Below are 22,438 nucleotides of genomic sequence, written 5' to 3' on the forward strand. Positions count from 1 at the left end.
CATTGAAAAAAAAAAATTTTAAATTAGAGACTGTCACCACTGTCTTCAAGCAATTAATAATTCTTATTACCGTGACAGATGTTACTCTGGAAGCTCTCATGACCATATCGTTGCAAAAACAACCCATATTCTGCTTGAGTAAGCCTCATAGGAATCAGAATTTTATAGCCAATGGAGACAGTTATCCCGTGGGTTAGGTCATGGAGTAGCCAGTAGAGCTTTCCCTGATGCAGAGAAATTTTTCTACATGGTGTGCTCCATTTCCATCAGGGTGTTTTCCTCCTGCCCCAAAGTGTACACTGGGGGCAGGTGTGACGACTTGCCAGTCAACAGGAGCACTGGCAGAGTAGGACAGGACCCTGGTGGCCTGTAGTCCATAGTACAGGCACTTGAATTGGATGCCAAGTGATTCCGAAGGGACGTAAATCCCTCTTACAAACTGGCACTAACTGTTTTCACTGGATCAGTGAATTCATGAGGAATTGCACCGTATTCTTCTTCAGTTTCCTGGCACTCAATTTGTTTGACCGTTGTTGACTGTCAACTTGTTTGTAACAACTGGATTTAACAGAAATGTTTGAATAGATGCTTTTGCCTAAAAATATACTTATTTATGTATGGAACTGAAGTTATTTTGTTTGCCTCTTTTAAGTTAAGCAAATAGTTCCCTTAGATGTGTTCCAGAAATATTTACTAAGAACCTGTGAGTGTCCAAAACATATTTATGGCTTTAGCTTATTAGTTATTAGCCTGTAATTCATCGATCAGAAGACTCGGAAAAATAAATTGAATTGATTTGTTTGCATAGATAGTTAGTCCCAGAATTAATTAAATATTGTTAGATCCAGAAGTTAATATTATTTCGATTTAATGAACATGCTGCATGACTTTCTTATTTATACTGTACCTATAGAGTGGCAGCATAGAAATGAATGTAAACTAATCAGTATGATTTGTCTATGTGCAGTGAGAGAATCGAAGAAGCTACTGACCATAATCTTGAAAAATATAGTAAAAATTAGTAAAAGAGAAGGGAAAGAATTGCTTCTGAATTTTGATGCATCATTGGAAATTGCTAGTGTGACACAAAAAATTTGGGGTGCAAATAAATACAGGGTAAGTGTTTTAATTCTTTTTAATACATACTTTCATCAAATTCTTTTAAATAAATATTTATTTTCATAATTCTGGAAACTTTTAGTTATTTGGGGCTATAAGTTTCATTGATTTTTTTCCCTAGAATTCTTAAAATGACATGCAGATTTTAGTTTTTAAAATTTGTAATGTGGAATAGCCATCAGACTGTTAGTTGTATCCTTGAGACACCTGTTTAGAATCTCAGATCACAAAATAAGCTGCAGTACTCAAAACATCTGACAAAATTCCTGCTAGGTGTTTAAAAAGTGAATTGAGACAAAACCCTGTTTTTACGATAGTAAACATTGTGAGAATTACAGACTGTACCCCAGAAGAAGTGAATGAGTGGCATAGGGAAAATAGGGTATAGAAGTTGAGGAAAGAGAATGCTTGTTAAGAGACTTAAAGGAAAGGCTTTGGAGATGGGGCTTGATATGGCTTTGGAAATTGATGGGTGTAATTTAGATAAGGTGCTTTCTAGAATTGTGGAAGACATCATGAGTTCGTAAGGTGACAATTCATGTTAAGTTTGAGGGAGATATCCCGTTGACAAGCTTGGGTAATGCATGTCTTAGTCTGTGCAGGCTGCGGTAACAAAAATACCATACACTTGGTGGTTTCAGTGACACACATTGACTTCTCATAGTTCTGGAGGCTAGAAATCCAAGATCAGGTGCTAGCAGACTTATTTTCTGGTAAGGGCCCACTTCCTGGTTCACAGTGGCTATCTTCTCGCTGTGTCCTCACATGGCAGAAGGGGGTGAAGGAGCTCTTTGGGGTCTCATGAGGGCACTGATCCCATTCATGAGGGCCCTGCCCTGATAACCCACTCACCTCCCAAAGGCCCCACCTCCTAATACCATCTCTTGGGGATTAGGTTTCAATGTGTGAATTTTGGGGGGGACACATTCAGTTTATAGCTGTGGGAAAGATTTATGGTAAAGAAAAAGAGACTATGTTTCTGAGGGACCCTCACCAAAATGGCAGGCTAGGAAGGCTGATTAGTGAAGAGACATTACGGTATTCTGAGAAGGGTATTTACATACGCAAAATAATGATTTGAGATAATACAGCAGTTTTGAAAGGAAACAGGAAATAATTGCATTAAAATAGAAGGAACTGAGAGAAAATGACATCTCTTTGAATTAATTTTAGGAATTTACCAGAAAACAAGGTATTTCCGTTGCCAAAACATCTGTGCATATAATTTTTGATGCAAGTGGATCACAGGTATGTGTCTGACTTACTTGATTTTTATCACTGGGCTAAGCTGAACCATAAGTAATAGGACAGTATGATGTTAGAGGGTGAGTAGCTAAAAGATCTCTTGTCTCAGCATAGAGAGTGCCCCAATAAGATGTATGGGATTTTTAAAGTATGTTACTATTTTAGTACAGAAGATAGTTATTAATAGTTTTGATAACTTTAAAAATTAGAAGTATATGTCCTGCCTCTACTGCCAAAGTTGGTTTTATGTCTGTTGACATTTGAAACGTGGATGCTTTTTTGTTGGGTCAATCTGTAGGACTAAGTACATGGAAGACAGAAAGAATTGACCCAAGTGTGGGATGAGTAGGCGCTTGATTAAGACATCCAGTGATTTTTAAATTTTTTTTTTAATGTTTATTTATTTTTGAGACAGAGAGAGACAGAGCATGAACGGGGGAGGGGCAGAGAGAGAGGGAGACACAGAATCGGAAACAGGCTCCAGGCTCCGAGCCATCAGCCCAGAGCCCGACGTGGGGCTCGAACTCACGGACCGTGAGATCGTGACCTGAGCTGAAGTCGGACGCTTAACCGATTGAGCCACCCAGGCGCCCCAAGACATCCAGTGATTTTTGAGAACTTTGTGTGGTTTGGAGTTTGAAATACTTTTTTCCACATTCTCTCCAACAGATTCTGGTGCCAGAAAGTCAAATCTCACCCATGCAAGAGGAAATCATTAGTTTGAAGGAAAAACCTAACTCCCAAAAGGAATTCGCTAAACCTCCAAAATGTATCAAAAACAGCAATCAAGGGGACAGAAAGAATAGTCAGCTTGGGGTAAATACGGTGTCAAAATAGTTGTTTATAAAACGGCATAGATCAAATCATTGCTGTATGTAATTATAGAAAAAGGTATCTAGAGTTTACATTAATGGTCGTCATCAATAACATTTCAGAGTATTTTCCCCTGCCTTTTACAAATGCAAACAAAAGCATTGTGCTTTAGCAATTCTGTTTATGTGTAAGTGTAAGAGAGTAACTACCACTTTTTACATTTATCCCCTGTTTTGTATTTGCTTTTGGCCTTATGCAGAACACAAATCCATAATGCAGTGTCTCTTTATTCACACAAGGACAGAAAGCAAAGTAGTAAGCTCTTCCTCCTCCTCCTCCTCCTCCTCCTCCTCCTCCTCCTCCTCCTCCTCCTCCTCGTGGAGACTCCCTTCTAGGCCACACTCAACAGAACCAGCACTCCACCTTCTTCCCTCGCTGTGACACTTGACATGGCCAACAGCCCTGTCTTTCCTATTGTCCTCTCCTCCTCTGATTTCTGCTAGCATTTTAATTGTCTCCCTACTCTGTCACTACGTTGGAGGTACTTTCCCTCCCTACATTCTGGATGTAGATTTGCTCTAAAAGCGTGGCTCAGCCTCCTGAACACGTCTGTGCCTTCTCGCTTACAGAGCTCCTTCACGTGCCCAGTGTAAACTCTTGAAATGTACCGGACCTCTCTTCAAAGTGCCACAGTGACGCCTCGCTCTTCTGGTGTTTCCTTTGGTGTGTCCCTCCAAGTCTTTTCCTAAAGTCTAACTTCAAACTCTTTTAAATCTTTTGTGTCAAATTCGCATCTGTCTGCATACTTCAGTGAGGCTACAGTTAGTGTTTGGATGGCGTCCTGAATCCAGCCTCCTCTCCTGTCACACCTAGGACCAAGGTACCCGCGGTGGTCCTTTCACAGCATCTCTCAAGTCCTTGCCTCCTCACGCCCTTCACTGTTGCTCATCTTCGCACACCTGGCTTGATGCAGCCACCCCCTCGTTGTTCTCGGACACGGTTGCTTCATCCTGTGAGCTACCCCGTGTGGTGTCCCATGCTTTTCTTAATACCGGCGTCCTGGTAGCATTCTTCTGCTCAGAAACTTTGTGATCTCTGTGTTTACCTTCCTGCCTCTAAACTCGGACTCGATTCTGGGACCTTCCGCGTCTCATTTTACTCTAAAGACCACTTTGAGTCACTTGCTTTTCTGCCTCTTTTTTATGTCGCACTAATTTTTGCGCCTCTACGTTCATCCATGTTGTGTGTCCTTTTTTTTCACTTTTCCCCATCTCCCCCCGGCCCTTACGTTTGCAAGGCTTGATGATTAATTTCACTTCCCTTCATGGACCTTTTCCCGCTGCAATTTTTACTGACTTCTCACCTTTACACAACTGGAACTCTCACAGGCTCCCCCATACACTTTGACGTGTTGGTGTTACTGTCCTTTCCCGTTAATCTTGTTTCTTCGTTAAGTGAAATGTCAGTTTTCCTTAGACAATTCAGTTATAAAAGCCATTTGCCATTTGCTGTGCCTTTTGGTTTTTTTATGTAATATAATTTATAGTCAAATTGGTTTCCATACAACACCCAGTGTTCATCCGAACAGGTGCCCTCCTCGATGCCCATCCCCCATTTTCCCCTCTCCCCCACTCCCCCATCAACCCTCAGTGTGTTCTCAGTATCCAAGAGTCTCTTACGGTTTGCCTCCCTCCCGCTCTGTAACTTTTTTTTCCCTTTCCCCCATGGTCTTCTGTTAAGTTTCTCAAGATCCACATATGGGTGAAAACATACGATATCTGTCTTTCTCTAACTGACTTATTTCACTTAGCATGATACCCTCCAGTTCCATCCACGTTGCTGCAAATGGCCAGATTTCAAATGAATAAAGAAGATGTGGTTTATATATACAATGGAATACTACTTGGCAATGCTGTGCCTTTTATATCCAAGTTGTACCTTGAGTAGTTATTTAAAATTCTTAGGACCCCCACCTTAAACTCAGTAAGTCATAAACTCTGGAAAAGATCTCTCTAAAAAACATTGCACCGTTGTGAAATACCCACTGTGTTTTCGTTCAGAATTAACTGTGAAGCATTTACATGAATAAGTGACTTTCCATGTCCCATTCACTATGCTGCTAGGAACTATCCTTCTTTGCACAAGAATCCATTGGTTCAGTAGTTTGTTTTCTGGTCGATCTTAGAATTCCCCCTTTTCCTCTCCTTTCTACCTTTCCTTCTTACCCCATTTACATACCTATTAAAATACCTGCAGTATTTTTTTTTTTAGTCTCAGGGGCAGGTGCCTTTAAAAAACAACAACAACAACACGGTTCTCCTCTGCCTCTTTGCAGTTTTTCATCATCTCCTCCTTTATATGACGCCCCCTGAAACTCCTGTTCCTGCAGCCCTTGCCTCTGCTTGCCTCCCTCTGTTCAGTCACTCTAGAATGAAGTCAGAAAATGTGCATCTTTATCAGAGCCACTAGCTCGTGCGTGTGCTGCTGAGTCTCTGAATCCCTGCAGCTACCTTTACTCCAAAGTCAGTTTGGTCTCCACAGATTATTAATACAATTTTTTAAAATATGTGAAAGTTTTGAGGAATGCTGAACGTTATGAAAGCATTCACGAACAAATTCGCCTAAGTCTGTATTCAAACATCACGCCCTGAAATAGAATAAGAAACTGAGCCATTGGTTGTAAGATACACCCAGTATCAGTAAAATATTTTCAGCTGGTATATAAAGGTGCTGTATTCCATATATCTGAATACTTTATAACTACTTTTTAAAAAATTATTTCTTAGCATGCGAGCAGGGCGAGGGGCAGAGAGAGAGAGGGAGAGAGAGAATCCCAAGCAGGCTTTGTGCTGTCAGTGTAGAACCTGACATGGGGCTTGAACTCACAAACTGTGAGATCATGACCTGAGCAGAAATCAAGAGTCGGACGCTTAACTGACTGAGGCACCCAGTGTCCCTCTATAAATACTTTTTAAAACAACATTCCTTGTTTGGGCTACCTATTCAATACCAAATATTTAGGATAGAACCTCTCAAGTCAGCCTAAAACAGAAATTTCTTGATATGATGTCATTTATAAAATACCATATGTCTTTTGGGTGTAGTCAAGGTAAATGTTATGAATAAAATTGTAGGACAGTTCATTTCAAAAGAGGATGTGTGTTTACTGTGGCTGCTTCTCATGGTTTCAGGTAATTACTCCTAGCAAAAGAAAAATGTCTGAAGCATCAATGATTATTCCTGGTGCAGATAGATACACTGTGAGAAGCCCAATACTTTTAATCGACACATGTAAGTTTTATATTCTTGAAAGATTTCTAACATACATATTTATATATATGTGCATATTTTTTTGCATATATATATATATGCATATATATATATATATACACACACTTTTTTTTAATGTGTTTATTTTATTTTTGAAAGACCACAAGCAGGGGAGGGGCAGAGAGAGGGGGACAGAGGATCTGAAGTGGGCTCTGCGCTGACAGGGTGACAGCAGTGAGCCTGATGTGGAGCTTGAACTCACAAACCACGAGATCATGACCTGAGCTGAAGTCGGACACTTAACCGACTGAGCCACCCAGGTGCCCCAGACATTATTATATCTTTAAAGCAGGCATTTTTTAATTCAGAGATATTCTGGGGATTTAATTTACACAGAGGATAAGTTAGAGATATGGAAATTGTTAAGATACAAACCACAAACGTCTTCTAATTGCCAAGAAATTTCAAATTTCGAAGAAAGGTCTGACAGGTATTAACATATAAGCATTATTCAAAATATTAATACCCAGATTAATAACTTGTAATTTAAGCAGGAGTCAGCCATAACATAGCAGCTAAAACATTGTGTCCCTCGGGCTGCTTGGGCTTGTTCCCCTGCTCCCAGGTGTGTACTTTGTACAGATTATCCTCCAGGTGAGTTTAGAACCAGTTTTCTTTTCTTAAAGTGGAGCTAAAGTGTCTACCTCATCAAGTTGTTTAGAAGACAAAATGAAAATCATTCATTCAATGAGGAATATCGTGAAACATTTAGACAGTGCTGGTACCTACTAAGAGCTGAATAAAAATGAAAACATAATGCTATGTACTAGCTGCTATAAAACAGTCATATTTATTATTAGTCTTATGACAATTTAATAGTGACCTTCTGTTCCCAAAATCCAGTTGCCTCCTGGGCAATTGTCTAATATCCAACAGGCTCCTCAATTTTAGCAGGTCCCAAATAAATTGATTTTTCCACCCTCCCTGCTAGTTTTTTGTCCATTTTTTTACCTTGGTAAATGGCATCTGTATCCACTTATTCTTCTAAACCAGAAGTCTTGGGCCCATCCCAGCACCTCCCTTTTTTACATTCCTCATCCAAAAAGTGCCTCAGTAATAGCATATGTAATTTTAAAAATTTTATTTTGAGAGAGAGAGAGAGTCCACACGGGGTAGGGGCAGAGAGAAGGAGAAACAGAATCCCAAGCAGGCTCTGCACCATCAGCACAGAGCCCCATATGGGGCTCAAACTCATGAACTGTGAGATCACGATCTGAGCTGAGACCAAGAGTCGGACGCTTAATCGACTGCGCCACACAGGTGCCCCGCAATATGTAATGTTTAAAACCCTACAAATACGGCAGTCCTTTGTCCTCCTTTTTAGCAACACCACGAAGAGGAAGAGTTAAACCACCGCTGCACATGATGAGTTCTGCAGAAAAACCTGATATTCCTAAAACGTCCGAAAGTGGGGTGGATAATGCTGAATCACTTACATCCAGACCATCTGAAGAAAGAAAGAGCAGAGATAATACAGACAAAGTAATTTTACTTTGACCACATTTTAAAAAATTAATTTTATCAAGTTACTATAGAAATACATATTGAGCTAATTTCTTTTGCAAGTAGTGTCTCACTTTGTTTAAAATATTGCTATATATATATATCTATATATCTATGTATATATACATATGACTTCTTGTTCTTGAAAGTCAGTCCTTATGACTTTTATTTATTTTGCTACCAATAAAATTTAGGAATATCCATTCAATATAACTTTGATTTATGTATTCGGGAGGAGAAATGGACTTGCCATCATTCTTTAGTTTATTATACAAGTTAGTGTCTGCTAGAAATGTAAAATACAAGTGGACTGTGTCCTTAAGTATCTCAAAGTCTATTGTGGAAATTAGATAGATTAATAAGATAATTATAATATTGTCTAAATGTTCTCAGACTGTACATAAAGGAAGCAGTAGGAACCTAATGGAGGGGCAGGTGCCTAGCCCCAGAGCTGGAGGCGTGGGTGAAGACCAGGAAATGCTCTTGAAGAACAACAGATAAGAGAATAGGTAAAAGAAAGTTATTTCCTGGGAGATGTAGGAGGTAATGAGAGATACAGGTAAGTTAAGTTTGTAGATGAGGAGCACCTAACAGGTCTGTTTTCTCTGAAGTGTCAGGTGAGCTTGGTGAATTTCTATTGCATTATGTCGCAGGAGAGGCTCAGAGACCTGTAAAGATTGAAATAGCTACTAAGAGATAATGGAGAGAAGGAAGAGTAAGTAAAGGTGTGAGGCAAAGTGAAGGCCTTCTAAATTTAAGGCTGAATTCTATCACATGTATTAGTTCAGAAATATGTGTAATTTTCTCCAGCAAAGCTTAACAGCCTTGTTACTGCAGTGAAAAAGAATAGGTGTGGGTTTGAGAAAGATGAAATGGTATGTGGCAGAATGATCAACGGTACTAAGAAAAGAGTCAGAAGGAGTTGTTCCGATTTTCAGGCTAAGTGTTCCTTAATCCGGGCACTGTCATTCATTCAGTGGTGTGGTGTGGTCCTGAGTGTTCTAGGCCTGTGCCTTTTCGTCAGGGAGCCCTTCGGTCCTCGTGACAACCAAACGCACCAGCACGTGTTCCCACTGCTCTTCTCGCGACTTAGAGACCCACTGGCCGGATTCAGTAGGGGAGACAGGCAGGACGAGGCACGATGTCCCAGCCTGTAGGGTGTGTTTTTCTGATAGTCACGGCAGGTTTTTATTTGATCTGGGTACATGTGTATCTGTGGCTATGGAAAGAAGGAAGCTTGGTGTAGGCAAGAGGTCGCCTGCCCAGTGGCCACAACTTTACCAAATCCTTTAATGTTTCATAACTTCCCAATCTTCTAGGCATGTTGGTGAAAAGACCAGAATAGGTGCAGGCTGTGAGAGCAGCAGCAGAGCAGTAGACGTGCTGTGGCGATTCTAGAGAGTGTCGGCTACAGATGGAAGCCGAATTACTGTACTAGCCCTGGATGAGTCCAGAAAATTTGTAGAATCTTCTGCCTTGTCTGCAATGAAAATGGTTTTCTTGTGTTTTTGGATAAGCAATATCCTGGAATGGGCATCATCTTTATGAAACAGTAGAAGTACTATCCAACTTTTAATAGCAAGGCAAATTTATTTTAAAGGTTTTAAACATTAACACGGTGACTTTTAAGGGTTGTTTTCTTATAATACCTTGTTTAAATTAACATTAACATGTCCCCTATGTTTTATAGCGTATCAAAACTGCTAAAGCTGTAGAGAAGACGGAAAACAAGGACACTGAATTCCTAAGCCAAAATTTTAGTAAGTACTTCTTAAATTTAATTTTACTTTCTCTTTAAAAAAATATTTTATTCTTTTTATAATATTTATATATTTATAAAATTTATGTATTTATATATAATATTTATAATATTTATAAAATATTCTTTTCATATTTTCCTTCAATTCCACTGACTTTCGTTGATTTGAAAAAGAAAGATTCATAATGAATGCATTTGGCTTTATGCATTTAGAAACGTAGAGGTTACAGGAAAATATTCTACAGTCTCTATTTGCAAGAACATCAGTCTCTCCTTCCTAATATGTGAACCTTGATCAAATTGTATACTGACTCCCATTTTACCCTGCCAGCTGCATACAAAACTGAAAATGCCAGAATTTTGGTTTTATTTAGATAAACTGCCGGATGCTGTTCCTGACTCACAGACAGTGGGAAAAAAAGATAAACCTGGGTAAGTATCAAAAACCATCAAGTAACTCAGCATATATGAATGTTGTTTTAGATTAATGTAATAAATTTAAAAGAAAAGGCCCATGTATTCTTAGAAGGTGGGATTGGCTGTAGCTCTGATCATCACATGTATTACTATGACTGCGCAATGGGGAATAGTCTGCTTTTCCATAGCAGCCAACAGAACTGTTTTTCAAATTGACTCAAAATGAATGGGATTTTTAAAAGAATAAGGTATGAATGTCAAGAAATTTAACCTAGTTTAAATGCACAGTAGTACATGTAAGATACGAGACATATTAGTAGATATCAAATAGTGGCGATAATAGACCTTTTGTAACAACATTTTTTAATCTCATCAGTTATATAGTAAATTTTAACTTTCATCATGACTACCAAAATATTTTCATACTTGACTATTAACAAATGACCATCGATAAACATTGACTAGATACAAAAAAAATCAAGGTCTCAGGTCAGAGTCCTAGGCTAATGTTTTATGATACGTTAAGCAGGCTGTTTTATTTTCCAGGTTATCTGATGTGTTGGACAACGTCTGTGGAAATAAGATGAACTCCAAATGGTCATGTTGGACCCCTGTAGCAAATATTAACCTACGTAATAACAAAAGAGCAAGTACTTCATCAGGAGATACATTCAATCAAGGTGAAACATCGTTTTTTCTGTATATAACAGGAGCTCAGGGAAATACTCATTTCTTTAAATGTCTAATAAACATCTTGGATGTTAACAAATTTATGTGTTACCAGTTTATTAGGTTCCTAAAGATAAATGTTTTATTTTTCCACTAGGTATTATTGTCAAAAAACTTACTAAACAGAAATCATCCTCTTCAACATCTGGTGATAATTGTGAAGAAACAGAAAAGGTGCAGCATAAGAAAAAAACAACGCAGCATAGCGAAATAGATAAAGTGGAAGTAGGAGTTTGCAAAAGAGACAGTCAGCAACAACTAAATCATCCTAAACGTTCAGAGCTGAAAAACACTGAAAGTACCAAGCAGAGTGATTGGCGTATTGAATCTGAAACTACTTTCAAATCCGTTCTCTTAAATAAGACAGTTGAGGAATCTCTGATCTATAGGAAGAAGTACATATTGTCAAAAGACATGAATACCGCTATTTGTGATAAAAGCCCTTCTCCTAGAAAAAATGTGAAAAGTCACAGAAGATCAGGGAAAAGATTAACGTCTCAACTTGATTCCTGGGATCTGAAACAAAAACAAATGGTGAGCTTTCAGTGTGTTTGGTTTCTGCATACTTACGATATGCCTACCTAATAACATAGACAGTGAAAGACGCTTTCTTGAGTGCTGCAGAGTTAACATTCGTGAGACCTCGTTCTTTAACTCAGGTCTCCAGTGTGCGAGTGAGTACCTCCCGACTCCCTCACCTTGTCCTGGCACCAGCCCCCACCGAGCCAGTGTGCCTGCAGGCGCAGGGCAGGTGTGTAAATGGGTGTAGCAAGAAAGCACCCGGCAGCCCCTCGTCTCCTCCCATTGGCTCTCCTTCACTCTGCCCCGCAGGTGCTCTGAGCATGTGTATGCAACCGTCTGTGCCTCTCTCACGGTGCTTATCTTTGTTTTAAAAACTGGTTGTCTCTGTGTGTTCTTTTTCCTCCTGCTTTAACCTCTTAGAGTTTAAAGATTGTGTTTTATCCGTTGTTATCCTGAACGGCCTAGCAGTTTTGCACACGGTAGCATCTACATTTCTTGAATGATTGCATCCAAGTTTAGCAAGATTTTTCAAGAAAAGATGTAGGTGGAGTGCAGGAGTCGATCTTCTGTCCTGTTGCTCATCCCCTTTGGAGCCTTTACCTCCTACGTGAGGTTAATCCTCCGTAGGACATCTCTAGTAGGAGTTTGAGCGGCGCCATACTTTAGGCTGAAAGTTTACTTTTTGTAGCAGTTACAGGAAATCTTTTTCTTGTCATTGCTGTCAAGATGCAGATTAAGAAAGCTCTGTAATTAGAATACATTTCCACTGCCAGTCATACAGTCTGTTCCTCACTGCTCCTTAGAAGATCCAGCTTTTACAGGCTTCTATTTTCATTTATCATCCAGAGTGGTATTAATACCTGGATAGCCAAATATCTAGAGCTGATGTAAAATGTTCATGTGTTGGGACATCTCACCATGCAGATGAGATACTTAAGAGGTAATTTCCGATTGTTCTTTTATGGTTAGACATTATTTCCTTTGTCTCAACCGGCCTTTGTATTTTGTCTTTAATCTGTATTTCACTTTGCCTGCTTTGGCAACTTTCTTCTTTGACCAAATCCTTTTGGGTCACTTTTTCATGTTTCTTAGTATGCTGTTCTTTCTAGTCTTAGCTATTTAGTTCCTTCAGACCCAGGGAAAGTAGGTTCTTTTTGTCTGAGTGCTGAGCTTTTATTTTCAGCTGTTTTCTTTGCAGTTTAGAATCATTCCACAGAATTTCCCTAAGCCGGCTACTCGTTTTTTCCTGGGAGCATGGAAACTGATCATGTCTTTTAAGCTGTGCTCTGATTCTTTAAAATCCACTTTCCTGTCTTCGGAAGTTCTCTTCAGTCTCACACAGTGGTGCTCCCTGTGTTATAAGACTTTCTGCCACTCGCATACATGGATGACTCTCTTTTTAAGGTAGGCATCCGATTCTGCTTCTTGTTTACTGTTAATCCAGAGAAATAGAACCTCTGTAGCACGATGGTACACATTTCCCAAGTTGGCTCTAATTATGCTGGAAGTTCTTAAATCACACGCTCGCTATTTTATGGGGAGTTCATTTTTGCTACAGTTCGAAGCCAAGTAATCTCAAGAAGAGATAGTAAGTAATAACTTACTATCTTTGTTACATATAAAAACATACACGTAGGGGCGCCCGGGGGGGCTCAGTTGGTTAAGCATCTGACTCTTGATTTTGAATCGGGTCATGATCTCGCGGTTTGTGAGGTGGAGCCCCGTGTCTGACAGCGTAGGGCCTGCTTGGGGTCCTCTCTCTCTCTCTGCCTCTCCCCCCCCCCCCCAAGTAAACTTTAAAAGACAAAACAAACCCATAAACTTAAAAATGGTTAAAATAGTAAATTTTGTATTTATGTTCATGTTGTATTTTACCATAATTAAAAACAAAACATATGCCTGGTTCCCTGAGAAAGGTAAAACTAAAGTTAAGACAAGAGAACTCATGTCTTTATTATAGGGAGTTTTCTTTCAGCCAAATTACCTAAAATTATGCAGGTAATAATTCTTCGTAGTCCTTCCATTTTTAGAGTATTATTCGTTTTTACTTTTTTTTTTAAGTAATCGCTACACCCAGTGTGGGGCTTGAACTCACAACTGCATGATCAAGAGTCGCACGTACTACCGACTGAGGCAGCCAGATGCCCCTAAAATAATGGGATTTTTTAGAGCAGTCTCAGGTGTATAAGTATACAGAGTTCCCATATGCCCCTTCACCCACACCCCAGTTTCTCCTGTCATTGACATCTTACATCAGTGGGTATATGGGTTACAAATTATGCACCAACATCGTTACATTATTATTAACTAAAGCCTGTAGTTGAGGTTAGAGTTCATTCATTGTGTTGTATGTTCTGTGTGTTTTGACAGATGTATAGCAGCCTGTACCTACTGTTACATTATCCTACATAATCGTTTTCCTGCCTACACTTCCCCTGTGCTAACTCCCTCCTAAAACTCGTGTCGATCACTGATCTTGTTGCTGTCTCCGTAGTACTTTTGCCTTTTCCAGAATGTTGTAGAATTGGAACCATATAGTATGTAGTCTTTTCACATGGCTTCTTTCACTCAGCGACATGCCGTGACGTGTCTCTGTGTCTTTTCAGGGCTTGACGGCTGATTTCTTTTTGCTGCTGAGTAACATCCCATTGCATGGTGTACCGAGATTTGTTTATCTGTTCACCTGTGAAAGGACATCTTCATTGCTTCCGTGGTTTAACACTTAATAAATAAAGCTTCTGTAAACATTCACGTGCAGGTTTTAGGTGGACGTAAGCTTCCAACTCATTTGGGAGAATTGCTAGATCGTGTGTTTAGTTTTGTAAGAGACCGCATGTCTTCCCAAAGTGGAAAAGTGGCTGTACCATTTTTGCATTCCAAGCAACAGATGAGTGAGTTCCTATTGGTCTACACCCTTGCCAGTATTGGGTGTTGTCAGCGTTTTGGATTCTAGCTGTTGTCGTATGTGCTCAGTGGTGTCTTGTTTTAATTTGCAGTTTTCTCATGATCTATGATTTTCAGCATCTTTTTATATTTTTATTTACCCTCTGTATGTCTTCCTTGGTGCATTACGTATTCAGATCTCTTACTCATTTTTTAAGTGAGTTCTTTGTTACTGTTGAGTATCAATAGTTGTTTGTATAATTTCGATACAGGCACGCCAAACTTTATTGCACTCTGTAGATGTTGCATTTTTTACAAACTGAAGGTTTGTGGCAACCCTGTATTGAGCAAGTGTATTGGTGCCGTTTTTCTAACAGCATTTGCTCACTTTTGTCTCTGTCACATTTTGGTAATTTTCATGATATTTCAAAGTTTTTCATTATTATTGTATCAGTTATGGTGATCTGTGATCAGTGTTTTTTGTTCCGATTGTAATTGAAGTGCCACAACCCAACCACACCCAGAGAAGATGGCAGACGTGACAAATGCGTTCGTCTCGCTCCACTCACTGGCCACTCCCTCGTCTCTCTCCCTCCCCTCAGGCCTCCCTATTCCCTGAGACACCCAGTAGTGAAATTTGGCCAGTTAATAACCCTACCGTCGTCGTCTCTCCGTGTTCATGTGAAAGGAAGAGGCACACGTCTCTCAGTCTCTCACTTGAAGTTGAAAGCTAAAAAAATAGGATTAAGTTTAATGAGGAAGGCAAGCAGAAAGCTGAGATAAGCAAAAAGCTCAGCCTCTTGTGAAACCATTTTACTGCTGACCTGGAGAAGGTTTTAGTGGCCCGGATAGAAGCTCAAACCAACCGCCAAATTCTCTTCCGCCAAAGGCTAATTAAGAGCAAGGCCCTAACTCCCTTCAATTTTATGAAGGCTGCGAGCGGTAAGAAAAGGTTGAAGCTGGCAGAGGTTGGTTCATGAAGTTTAAGGGAAGAAGCTGTCTCTAGAACCTAAAAGGGCAAGGTGAGGCAGCAAGTGCTGACGTAGAAGCTGCGGCAAGTTCTCTGGAAGATCCAGCCGGAATAAAATAAGTAATAAGTTTGGCTCCATTAAACAGTGGATTTTCAGTGTAGACAAAATAGCCTTATCTTGGAAGAAGGTACCATTTGGGACTTCGATAGCTAGAGACAAGTCAATGTCTGGCATCAGAGCTTCAAAGGACAGGCTGACTCTTTTGTTAGGAACTAATGCAGCTGGTGATAGGAAGTTGAAGTCAGTGCTCATTTAATGTTGTAAAAAATCCTAGGACCCTTAAGAATCATGCTAAATCCCTTCTGCCTGTGCTTTATAAATGGAACAGCAAAGCCTGGGTGACAGCATATCCGTTTATAGCACAGTTTGCTGAATGTTGTAAGCCTGCTGTTGAGACCTGCTCAGAAAAATATGATTCCTTTTAAAATATTATTACTCCTCAGGGCACTTTTGTGGCTCAGTTAAGTGTGTGACTCTTGGTTTGGGCTCAGGTCATGATCTTGCCATTTGTGAGTTCGATCCCCACATTGGTCTCTGTGCTGACAGCTGTGGAGCCTGCCTGGGATTCTCTGTCTCCCTCTCCTCCTCCTCCTCCTCCTCCTCCTCCTCCTCCTCCTCCTTCTCCTCCTTCTCCTCCTCCTCCTTCTTCTCCTCCTCCTTCTCCTCCTCCTCCTCCTTCTTCTCTCTCTCTCTCTCTCTCTCTCTCTCTCTCTCTCTCTCCCCCTCCCTCCCTCTCTCTCTCTTTCTCAATAAACACTTAAAAAATAAAATATTATTTCTCACTGACATTATATCTGGTCACTCAAGAGCTTTGATGGAGATACACAACAAAATTAACGTTTTTATGCCTGCTAACACAACATCCATTCTGTAGCCGGTGGATCAAAGAGTAATTTCTACTTTCAAGTCTTACTGTTTAAGAAATACATTTCAGGGGCGCCTGGGTGGCGCAGTCGGTTAAGCGTCCGACTTCAGCCAGGTCACGATCTCGCGGTCCGTGAGTTCGAGCCCCGCGTCAGGCTCTGGGCTGATGGCTCGGAGCCTGGAGCCTGTTTCCGATTCTGTGTCTCCCTCTCTCTCTCTGCCCCTCCCCCGTTCATGCTCTGTCTCTCTCTGTCCCAAAAAAAAAAAAAAAAAAATGTTGAAAAAAAAAAGAAATACATTTCATATGGCTACAGCTGCTGTAGATAGTGATTCCTGCGATGGATCTGGGTAAACTAAATTGAAAACCTCTGGAAAGGATTCACCATTTGAGATACCATTAAGAACATTTATGATTCATGGAAAAAGGTCAAACTATCAACATTGACAGGAGTTTGGAAGAGTTGATTCCAATCTACATGGACGACATTGGGGGATTCAGGACTTGAGTGGAGGAAGGAGGTACCTAAGTAGCTACAGGTGTGGTGGAAACAGCTGGAGAACTGGAATTAGAAGTGGAGCCTGAAGAGGGGACTGAATGGCCGAAATCTCACAATGAAATTGAATGGATGAGGAGTTGCTTCTTATGGAGGAGCAGAGAAAGTGGTTTCTTGAGATGGAATCTCCTCTTGGGGAAGATTCTGGGAAGATTGACCACAAAGAATGTAGAATATTACATGAACTTAGCTGAGAAAATCATAGGCGTCGCTTGAGAAAATTGACTTCAATTTTTGAAAGAAGTTCTGCTGTGAGTAAAATACCATGAAGCAGCGTTGCATGCTACACGGGAATCGCCCATGAAAGGGAGAGTCCGTCAGTGCAGCCAACTTCATTGCTGTCTTATTTTAAGAAATGGCCACAGCCGCCCTAGTCCTCAACAGCCACCGCCCTGTTCAGTCAGCAGCCACCAGTGATGAGGCAGAACCCTCTACCAGCAAAAAGATTACCATTTGCTGAAGACTCAGGTGATTAGCATGTTTTAGCATTGAAGTATTTTTTAATTAAGGTATGTACTTTGTTTTTTTAAGACATAATGGTATTGTGCATTTAATAGGCTGCAGTATAGCGTAAGCATAACTTTTATATGTGCTGGGAAACCAAGTTCATTGGACTCATTTTAATGCATTACTCGCTTTATCTCTGTGATCTAGAACCAAACCCACGGTAGGTTGTGGTATGCCTGTCCAAATCCTTTATCAGATATGTGTTACACAAATATTTTCTGTTTATGGCTTATCTTTTCATTTTCTAAACAGTGTCTTTTACAGAGCGGAAGTTTTTAGTGAAGTTCTACTTACCAACTTTGTGTTTTGTGGATTGTGCTTTTGGTGTTATAGACAAAAAGGCATTGCCAAACCCAAGATCACCTAGATTTTCTTCTATGTTACCTTCTAGGAGTTTTATAGCTTGCATTTTACATTTAGGTTTATGGTCCTTTTTTTTTTTTTTTTTTTTAATGTTTGTTTAGTTAGAGAGAGAGAGGCAGAGGGAGAGACGGAGAATCCCAAGCAGACACCACGCTCAGAGCAGAGCCCGACGTGGGGCTTGATCTCACAACTGTGAGATGATGACCTAAGCCAAAATCAAGAGTCAGAGGCTTAACTGACTGAGCCACCCAGGCGCCCCTGTGGTCCCTTTTAAGTTAATTTTTGTGAAAGGTGTAAGGTCTGTCCGGATTCTGGTTTGTTTGTTTTGTTTTGTTTTGTTTTGTTTTGTTTTGTTTTGTTTTGTTTTTGCATGTGGATGTGTGGATGTCCAGTTATTCCATCGCCGTCTGCTGAAAAGACTGTCCTTTCTCCATTGCATTGCTTTTGCTCCTTTGTCAAAGATCAGATGACTATGAGGGCTTATTTCTGGGCTCTCTGTTTTGTTCTATTATTCTATTTGTTCTTTCATCAATACCACACTATAGTGATTGTTGTATCATTTTAGCAAGTCTTAAAGTAGGGTAGTGTCAATCTGACAACTTTGTTCTTCAACATTATATTGGCTATTCTGGGTCTCTTGCTTCTCTGTGTACATTGTAGAATCACTTTGTTGATATCCACAAAATAACTTATGGGATTTTTGTTGGGATTACATGAACTCTAGATCCAGTTGGGAAGAACGGACATCTTGACAATATTAACCTTCCTATCTGTGAACCTGAAGTTTCTCTCCATTTATTTAGAGTCTTTGATTGTCTTCATTCGTCATATAGTTTTTCTCATATAGAGCTCATACATGTTTTGTTAGATTTATACTTGAGTATTTCATTTTGGGGGGAGTACTAATGTAAACGGAATGTAATTTCAAATTCTAGTTGTTCATCACTAGTTTATAAGAAAGCAGTCAACTTTTGTATATTAACCTTGTATCCTTCAGCAATGCCATCACAGTTGTATTTTAGTTCCATTTATTTTTACATGGATGGAAACTTTTCTTTTGATCTCTACAGAGCACTCTGCATGGTTCTCTTTGTTAAGTTTTATCCTGTGTTATTTAATGCCTAACGAAGCCCAAACTTACTAAATCATTTCTTACCCGCTTTATTTCTCTTTGTAGTTATATATAAAACCAGATTTTTCTTAAACATTTCTTTCAGCCTTTATTTTCCTTTGAAGGTTAACTGGTAGAGTCTTAAAGTAACTTATACATTGTTTCAGAGGGAAAAGTCAAAAGAGAAAGGATTTACCGATGCAGCAGACTCCTTGATAAACCAACTCAATAAGAGATATAAACCCAAGGATGACATAAAGTCTACAAGAAAATTCAAGGAGTCTTTGATTGATGGGTATGTACTTAAATTTTAGACATAAATATTTTTCTGACAGATCCAACTAAATTATTTCACAGTTACAAGAAAATTAGTTTTGAACATGTTCAAATAGTATTAACTTTCTAGTAGAAAACACCTAGTTACTTACTTTTGTAAATAGTAGCTGTTTTAATTATACAGGAAGGGAACTAAATTTGAAATTAGTCATTGTAGTATGTGATTATAGTTTATAAAGTATCAAAATACCATATTGATAGAGCATACCTTTTCATAAGTCTTTAGGCTATCGACATTTTCAGATTTTATTTATTGAGCCTAGTGATGAGTAAGACTAAATACGTGTACATATGTTGCTTGAACGGAATAGGAAATCGAAATGAGCTGAGCTGAGTCGCTTTCATATAATAAATATGTTATTTTTTGTCTGCAGTCTTTCTGAAGGTTAGGTCTTTTCTTATTAAAAGATGTTTCTTTACAGGTTGTAGGTGGTTAATTCATGTCTAAATTAATTCTGGCCTTACTACAAGGCATGAAACCCTCTCATGGCAGAACCATTCATTTCAAATTGCTCGGCACCTTTTGCCGCGTGCGTGGTTCAGCTTAGAATTAGCGGTTGTGGTTGCTGTTTACGAGGAGGGAGGTTGCAGGATTACGAGACTAGTCTTGTCACACTGCAGTTATTTACAGCGTATCGAATGTAAACTTAGCGACCCAAATGTTTTACCTTACCTAACATGGCTTTTATGAAGAACATTCCACTGATGATTGCTTGTTTCATTTTGACAATATCTCTTTTATAGTGGTTTTTCAAACAAATCTGATCCACAGCTCAGTAAGGTAGGTTTCATTTATTTCATACACCAAATGTATAGTCAAACTCTGATAACTGTAAACATAAAATGGAAGCACAGTAGGATGGGGTTAACGTTTTCAGCATGTTGATAAATGGGTTAAACAACCGCAAGTTTAGTGACAAGTACTCGAAATAGTCCTTTCTGTTCTGCTTTTCAAAATAAAAGTTCCTCTCTCTTAAGTTATTTATTTACTTCTTTTGAGAGAGAGAGACCGAGAGAGAAGGGGCAGAGAGAGGGAATCCCAAGCGGCAGTGCAGAGCCCAGCGTAGGGCTTGATCTCACCAACTGTGAGATCATGACCTGAGCTGCAGTCAGGAGTTGGACGCTTAACTGACTGAGCCGCCTAGGTGCCCCCAAAATGCTTCTTTTACGTGTGTGAGTGTGATATTTTCACTTTCTGCCTTGTGATTCAATAAATCTTTGTTTTCATTTGTTTTCCTTAGCTAATCTCATCTCTTCTGACAAGAAGATCTTTCTTAACTCTGTATTTCTGTTAAAAAAATTATTTATGCAGGCTTAAAATACCAATTGCCTTTGAATTATTCCTCACAATTACTTCCTATCCATTTAATTTCAAGTTTTGAGGTTCACCTTCTGTACGTTCCTCTTACATCACCCTCTGCCACCTTATGTAGCTCCTTTATCCTAGTTTGAGTTCTCATTTCTAATCCCTGGATTATTGCAGTGGCATTTATGTAATTTTTTTGCCTCTAGTATTTCTCTTGTCAGTCCGCCATTCTGTTCAGTGCCAGCTTTTTCTCTTTTTAAAGCACACACTTCAGCTGTGCCATTCTGTTCAGATGCCTTCTCTGGTCCCTGTTGCTTACTGAGTGCAGACTTAGGCGGGCTCTCTAGTCCCTTTAAAAGTCTGTCTTTATTTCCGAGTATTAGTTCCCTAGACATGTCTCCTTTAGCTGAAGCATAATAACTTGAGATTCCCCGAAGTGTTTTCCCTAAGTGCTTATTCTCTTTTTCTTCCCCTCTTTATGAGAAACCGAACTGAGTCGGGATGCTCTCACACTCTTTTCTGCTCATCAGAGCTTGATTTCTCCTCGCGAGTCTTGCTTCAGAGTCCGCCTTCTTTTTGAAAACTTGCAAACCCCACATGGGCAGAATCTGCACGCCAGTTCCTTTGTACCATTTTTTGATACTTTACTGAGTCTTGCAGTTCTTTTTTCTCTCTGGTGTCTTCTATTAGAGTGTGTCTGTTTAAATCATCTTTGTATCCTGTGTGACACTTCTGCTTACTTTTGTATCTCTCTTTATATCTTGGCTTATCTTTGTGTCTTCTGTAATACCTACACACACTAGCGTGCAATAGACGAGTTTAACAGATGTATCTAAACACTGGTAAAAATCATATTGGAAAGGATAACTCAGATAAGCGATCAGAGGAGTAATATATTAAGGGATAAACTTTCTGGAATAATACACATAATTATATATAAGATAGCCGAAGTACATAATCAAATTGAATATAGTTAACAACTAAAATGAATGTTTTGTTTTAATATTTCCAACTTATTAGACTTCTGAGCATCTCTTTTCGGTAAGCAATCATTTAGTGATATTAGTAGTGATCTTCCATAAACCTTAGTCTCTCCCAAAGTTTTTCTGTTGAAGACTTTAAAGCAAACAAGTCTAGAAAAAAAAGAAGCATGTTTCTTTTGTGATTCTGGAATCACTAAGGTTCAGCTTGTTTTGAAACCAGTGAAAAGGTCATTTACCTGTGTACAGTGAATGCAGCGCATATTAAAAAGTAAGGATTCTATGTTTGTATTTAACTTACTTTCAGTCATATTCTTATTTAATACCTAAGTCTTCAAAATTTATAACAGTGTGGATGTTTAATACTTTTATTCAGTTTACATTAAGGCAACAGCTACAGATGGAAAATATGAGTAGAAACAGGTAGAAAGTAGATGAAAAATACAATTGCGCATGTTGTTTGCCAAGTATACTAATGTACAAGTTTCAATGGTTGTATATAAACTTCTTTTGTATTTAGGAAAAAGTTCAGAAAAAAAGTTATAGGCAACTGAAGACTACTTTTGTTAATGTTACTTCTGAATGCCCACTGTAAGTAATTTTTCATAGATCTTGCAGTTTTCTTCATATACGAAGAATATTTATTATATAATGAAGTTAATATTTCTCTTCCTTTTTACAGGAATGATGTTTACAATTTTAACTTGAATGGCGCTGATGAGCCTATTATAAAACTTGGAGTAAGCTAGAAATCAGTATTTTGTGTTGGTTATTCAGTATTTATTTTGTATTCACTATATTGTTATTACAGTGTATGTTTTTTGGTTTCCATTCTCTCGTAGATATGCTTTAAAGTATGTTTAAATACTTTAAAACTTCTTTTGTACCAACTTAGGCATATTTGGTTTCCTTTAAAACCTTTTGGTCTGAAGTAGAGAAAAATGAGTAATTAGGACATGGGAGTGGGGACTCACCCTACTACTTCAAGAACATCGCTTTGCTTCTTGATACAAGACATTTTAAAACCATTACTCTTACTTATTTTTTTAATATATTTTTTATATAT

The 22,438-nt window shown here is 39.0% G+C and overlaps 1 protein-coding gene across 6 annotated transcripts in view; it reads left to right on the forward strand.

The window, feature by feature from the left end:
• SYCP2 (synaptonemal complex protein 2) overlaps positions 1 to 22,438 on the forward strand; it is a 73,830-nt gene that overhangs the window by 30,542 nt on the left and 20,850 nt on the right. For 4 of the 6 annotated variants that reach the window (XM_049650526.1, XM_049650520.1, XM_049650521.1 and 1 more), the window contains exons 14-26: positions 968 to 1,116; positions 2,293 to 2,367; positions 3,034 to 3,180; positions 6,369 to 6,468; positions 7,832 to 7,989; positions 9,701 to 9,770; positions 10,126 to 10,201; positions 10,733 to 10,866; positions 11,013 to 11,449; positions 18,918 to 19,045; positions 19,831 to 19,867; positions 21,893 to 21,963; positions 22,055 to 22,112. In XM_049650526.1, coding sequence (XP_049506483.1) covers positions 968 to 1,116; positions 2,293 to 2,367; positions 3,034 to 3,180; positions 6,369 to 6,468; positions 7,832 to 7,989; positions 9,701 to 9,770; positions 10,126 to 10,201; positions 10,733 to 10,866; positions 11,013 to 11,449; positions 18,918 to 19,045; positions 19,831 to 19,867; positions 21,893 to 21,963; positions 22,055 to 22,112 — 1,640 coding nt within the window. The remainder of the gene's footprint in view (positions 1 to 967; positions 1,117 to 2,292; positions 2,368 to 3,033; positions 3,181 to 6,368; positions 6,469 to 7,831; positions 7,990 to 9,700; positions 9,771 to 10,125; positions 10,202 to 10,732; positions 10,867 to 11,012; positions 11,450 to 18,917; positions 19,046 to 19,830; positions 19,868 to 21,892; positions 21,964 to 22,054; positions 22,113 to 22,438) is intronic. The other 2 variants (XM_049650524.1, XM_049650525.1) reach the window with 1 other exon arrangement.

Source organism: Panthera uncia, assembly GCF_023721935.1.
Source record: "Panthera uncia isolate 11264 chromosome A3 unlocalized genomic scaffold, Puncia_PCG_1.0 HiC_scaffold_11, whole genome shotgun sequence".
NCBI classification, from domain to species: Eukaryota; Metazoa; Chordata; class Mammalia; order Carnivora; family Felidae; genus Panthera; species Panthera uncia.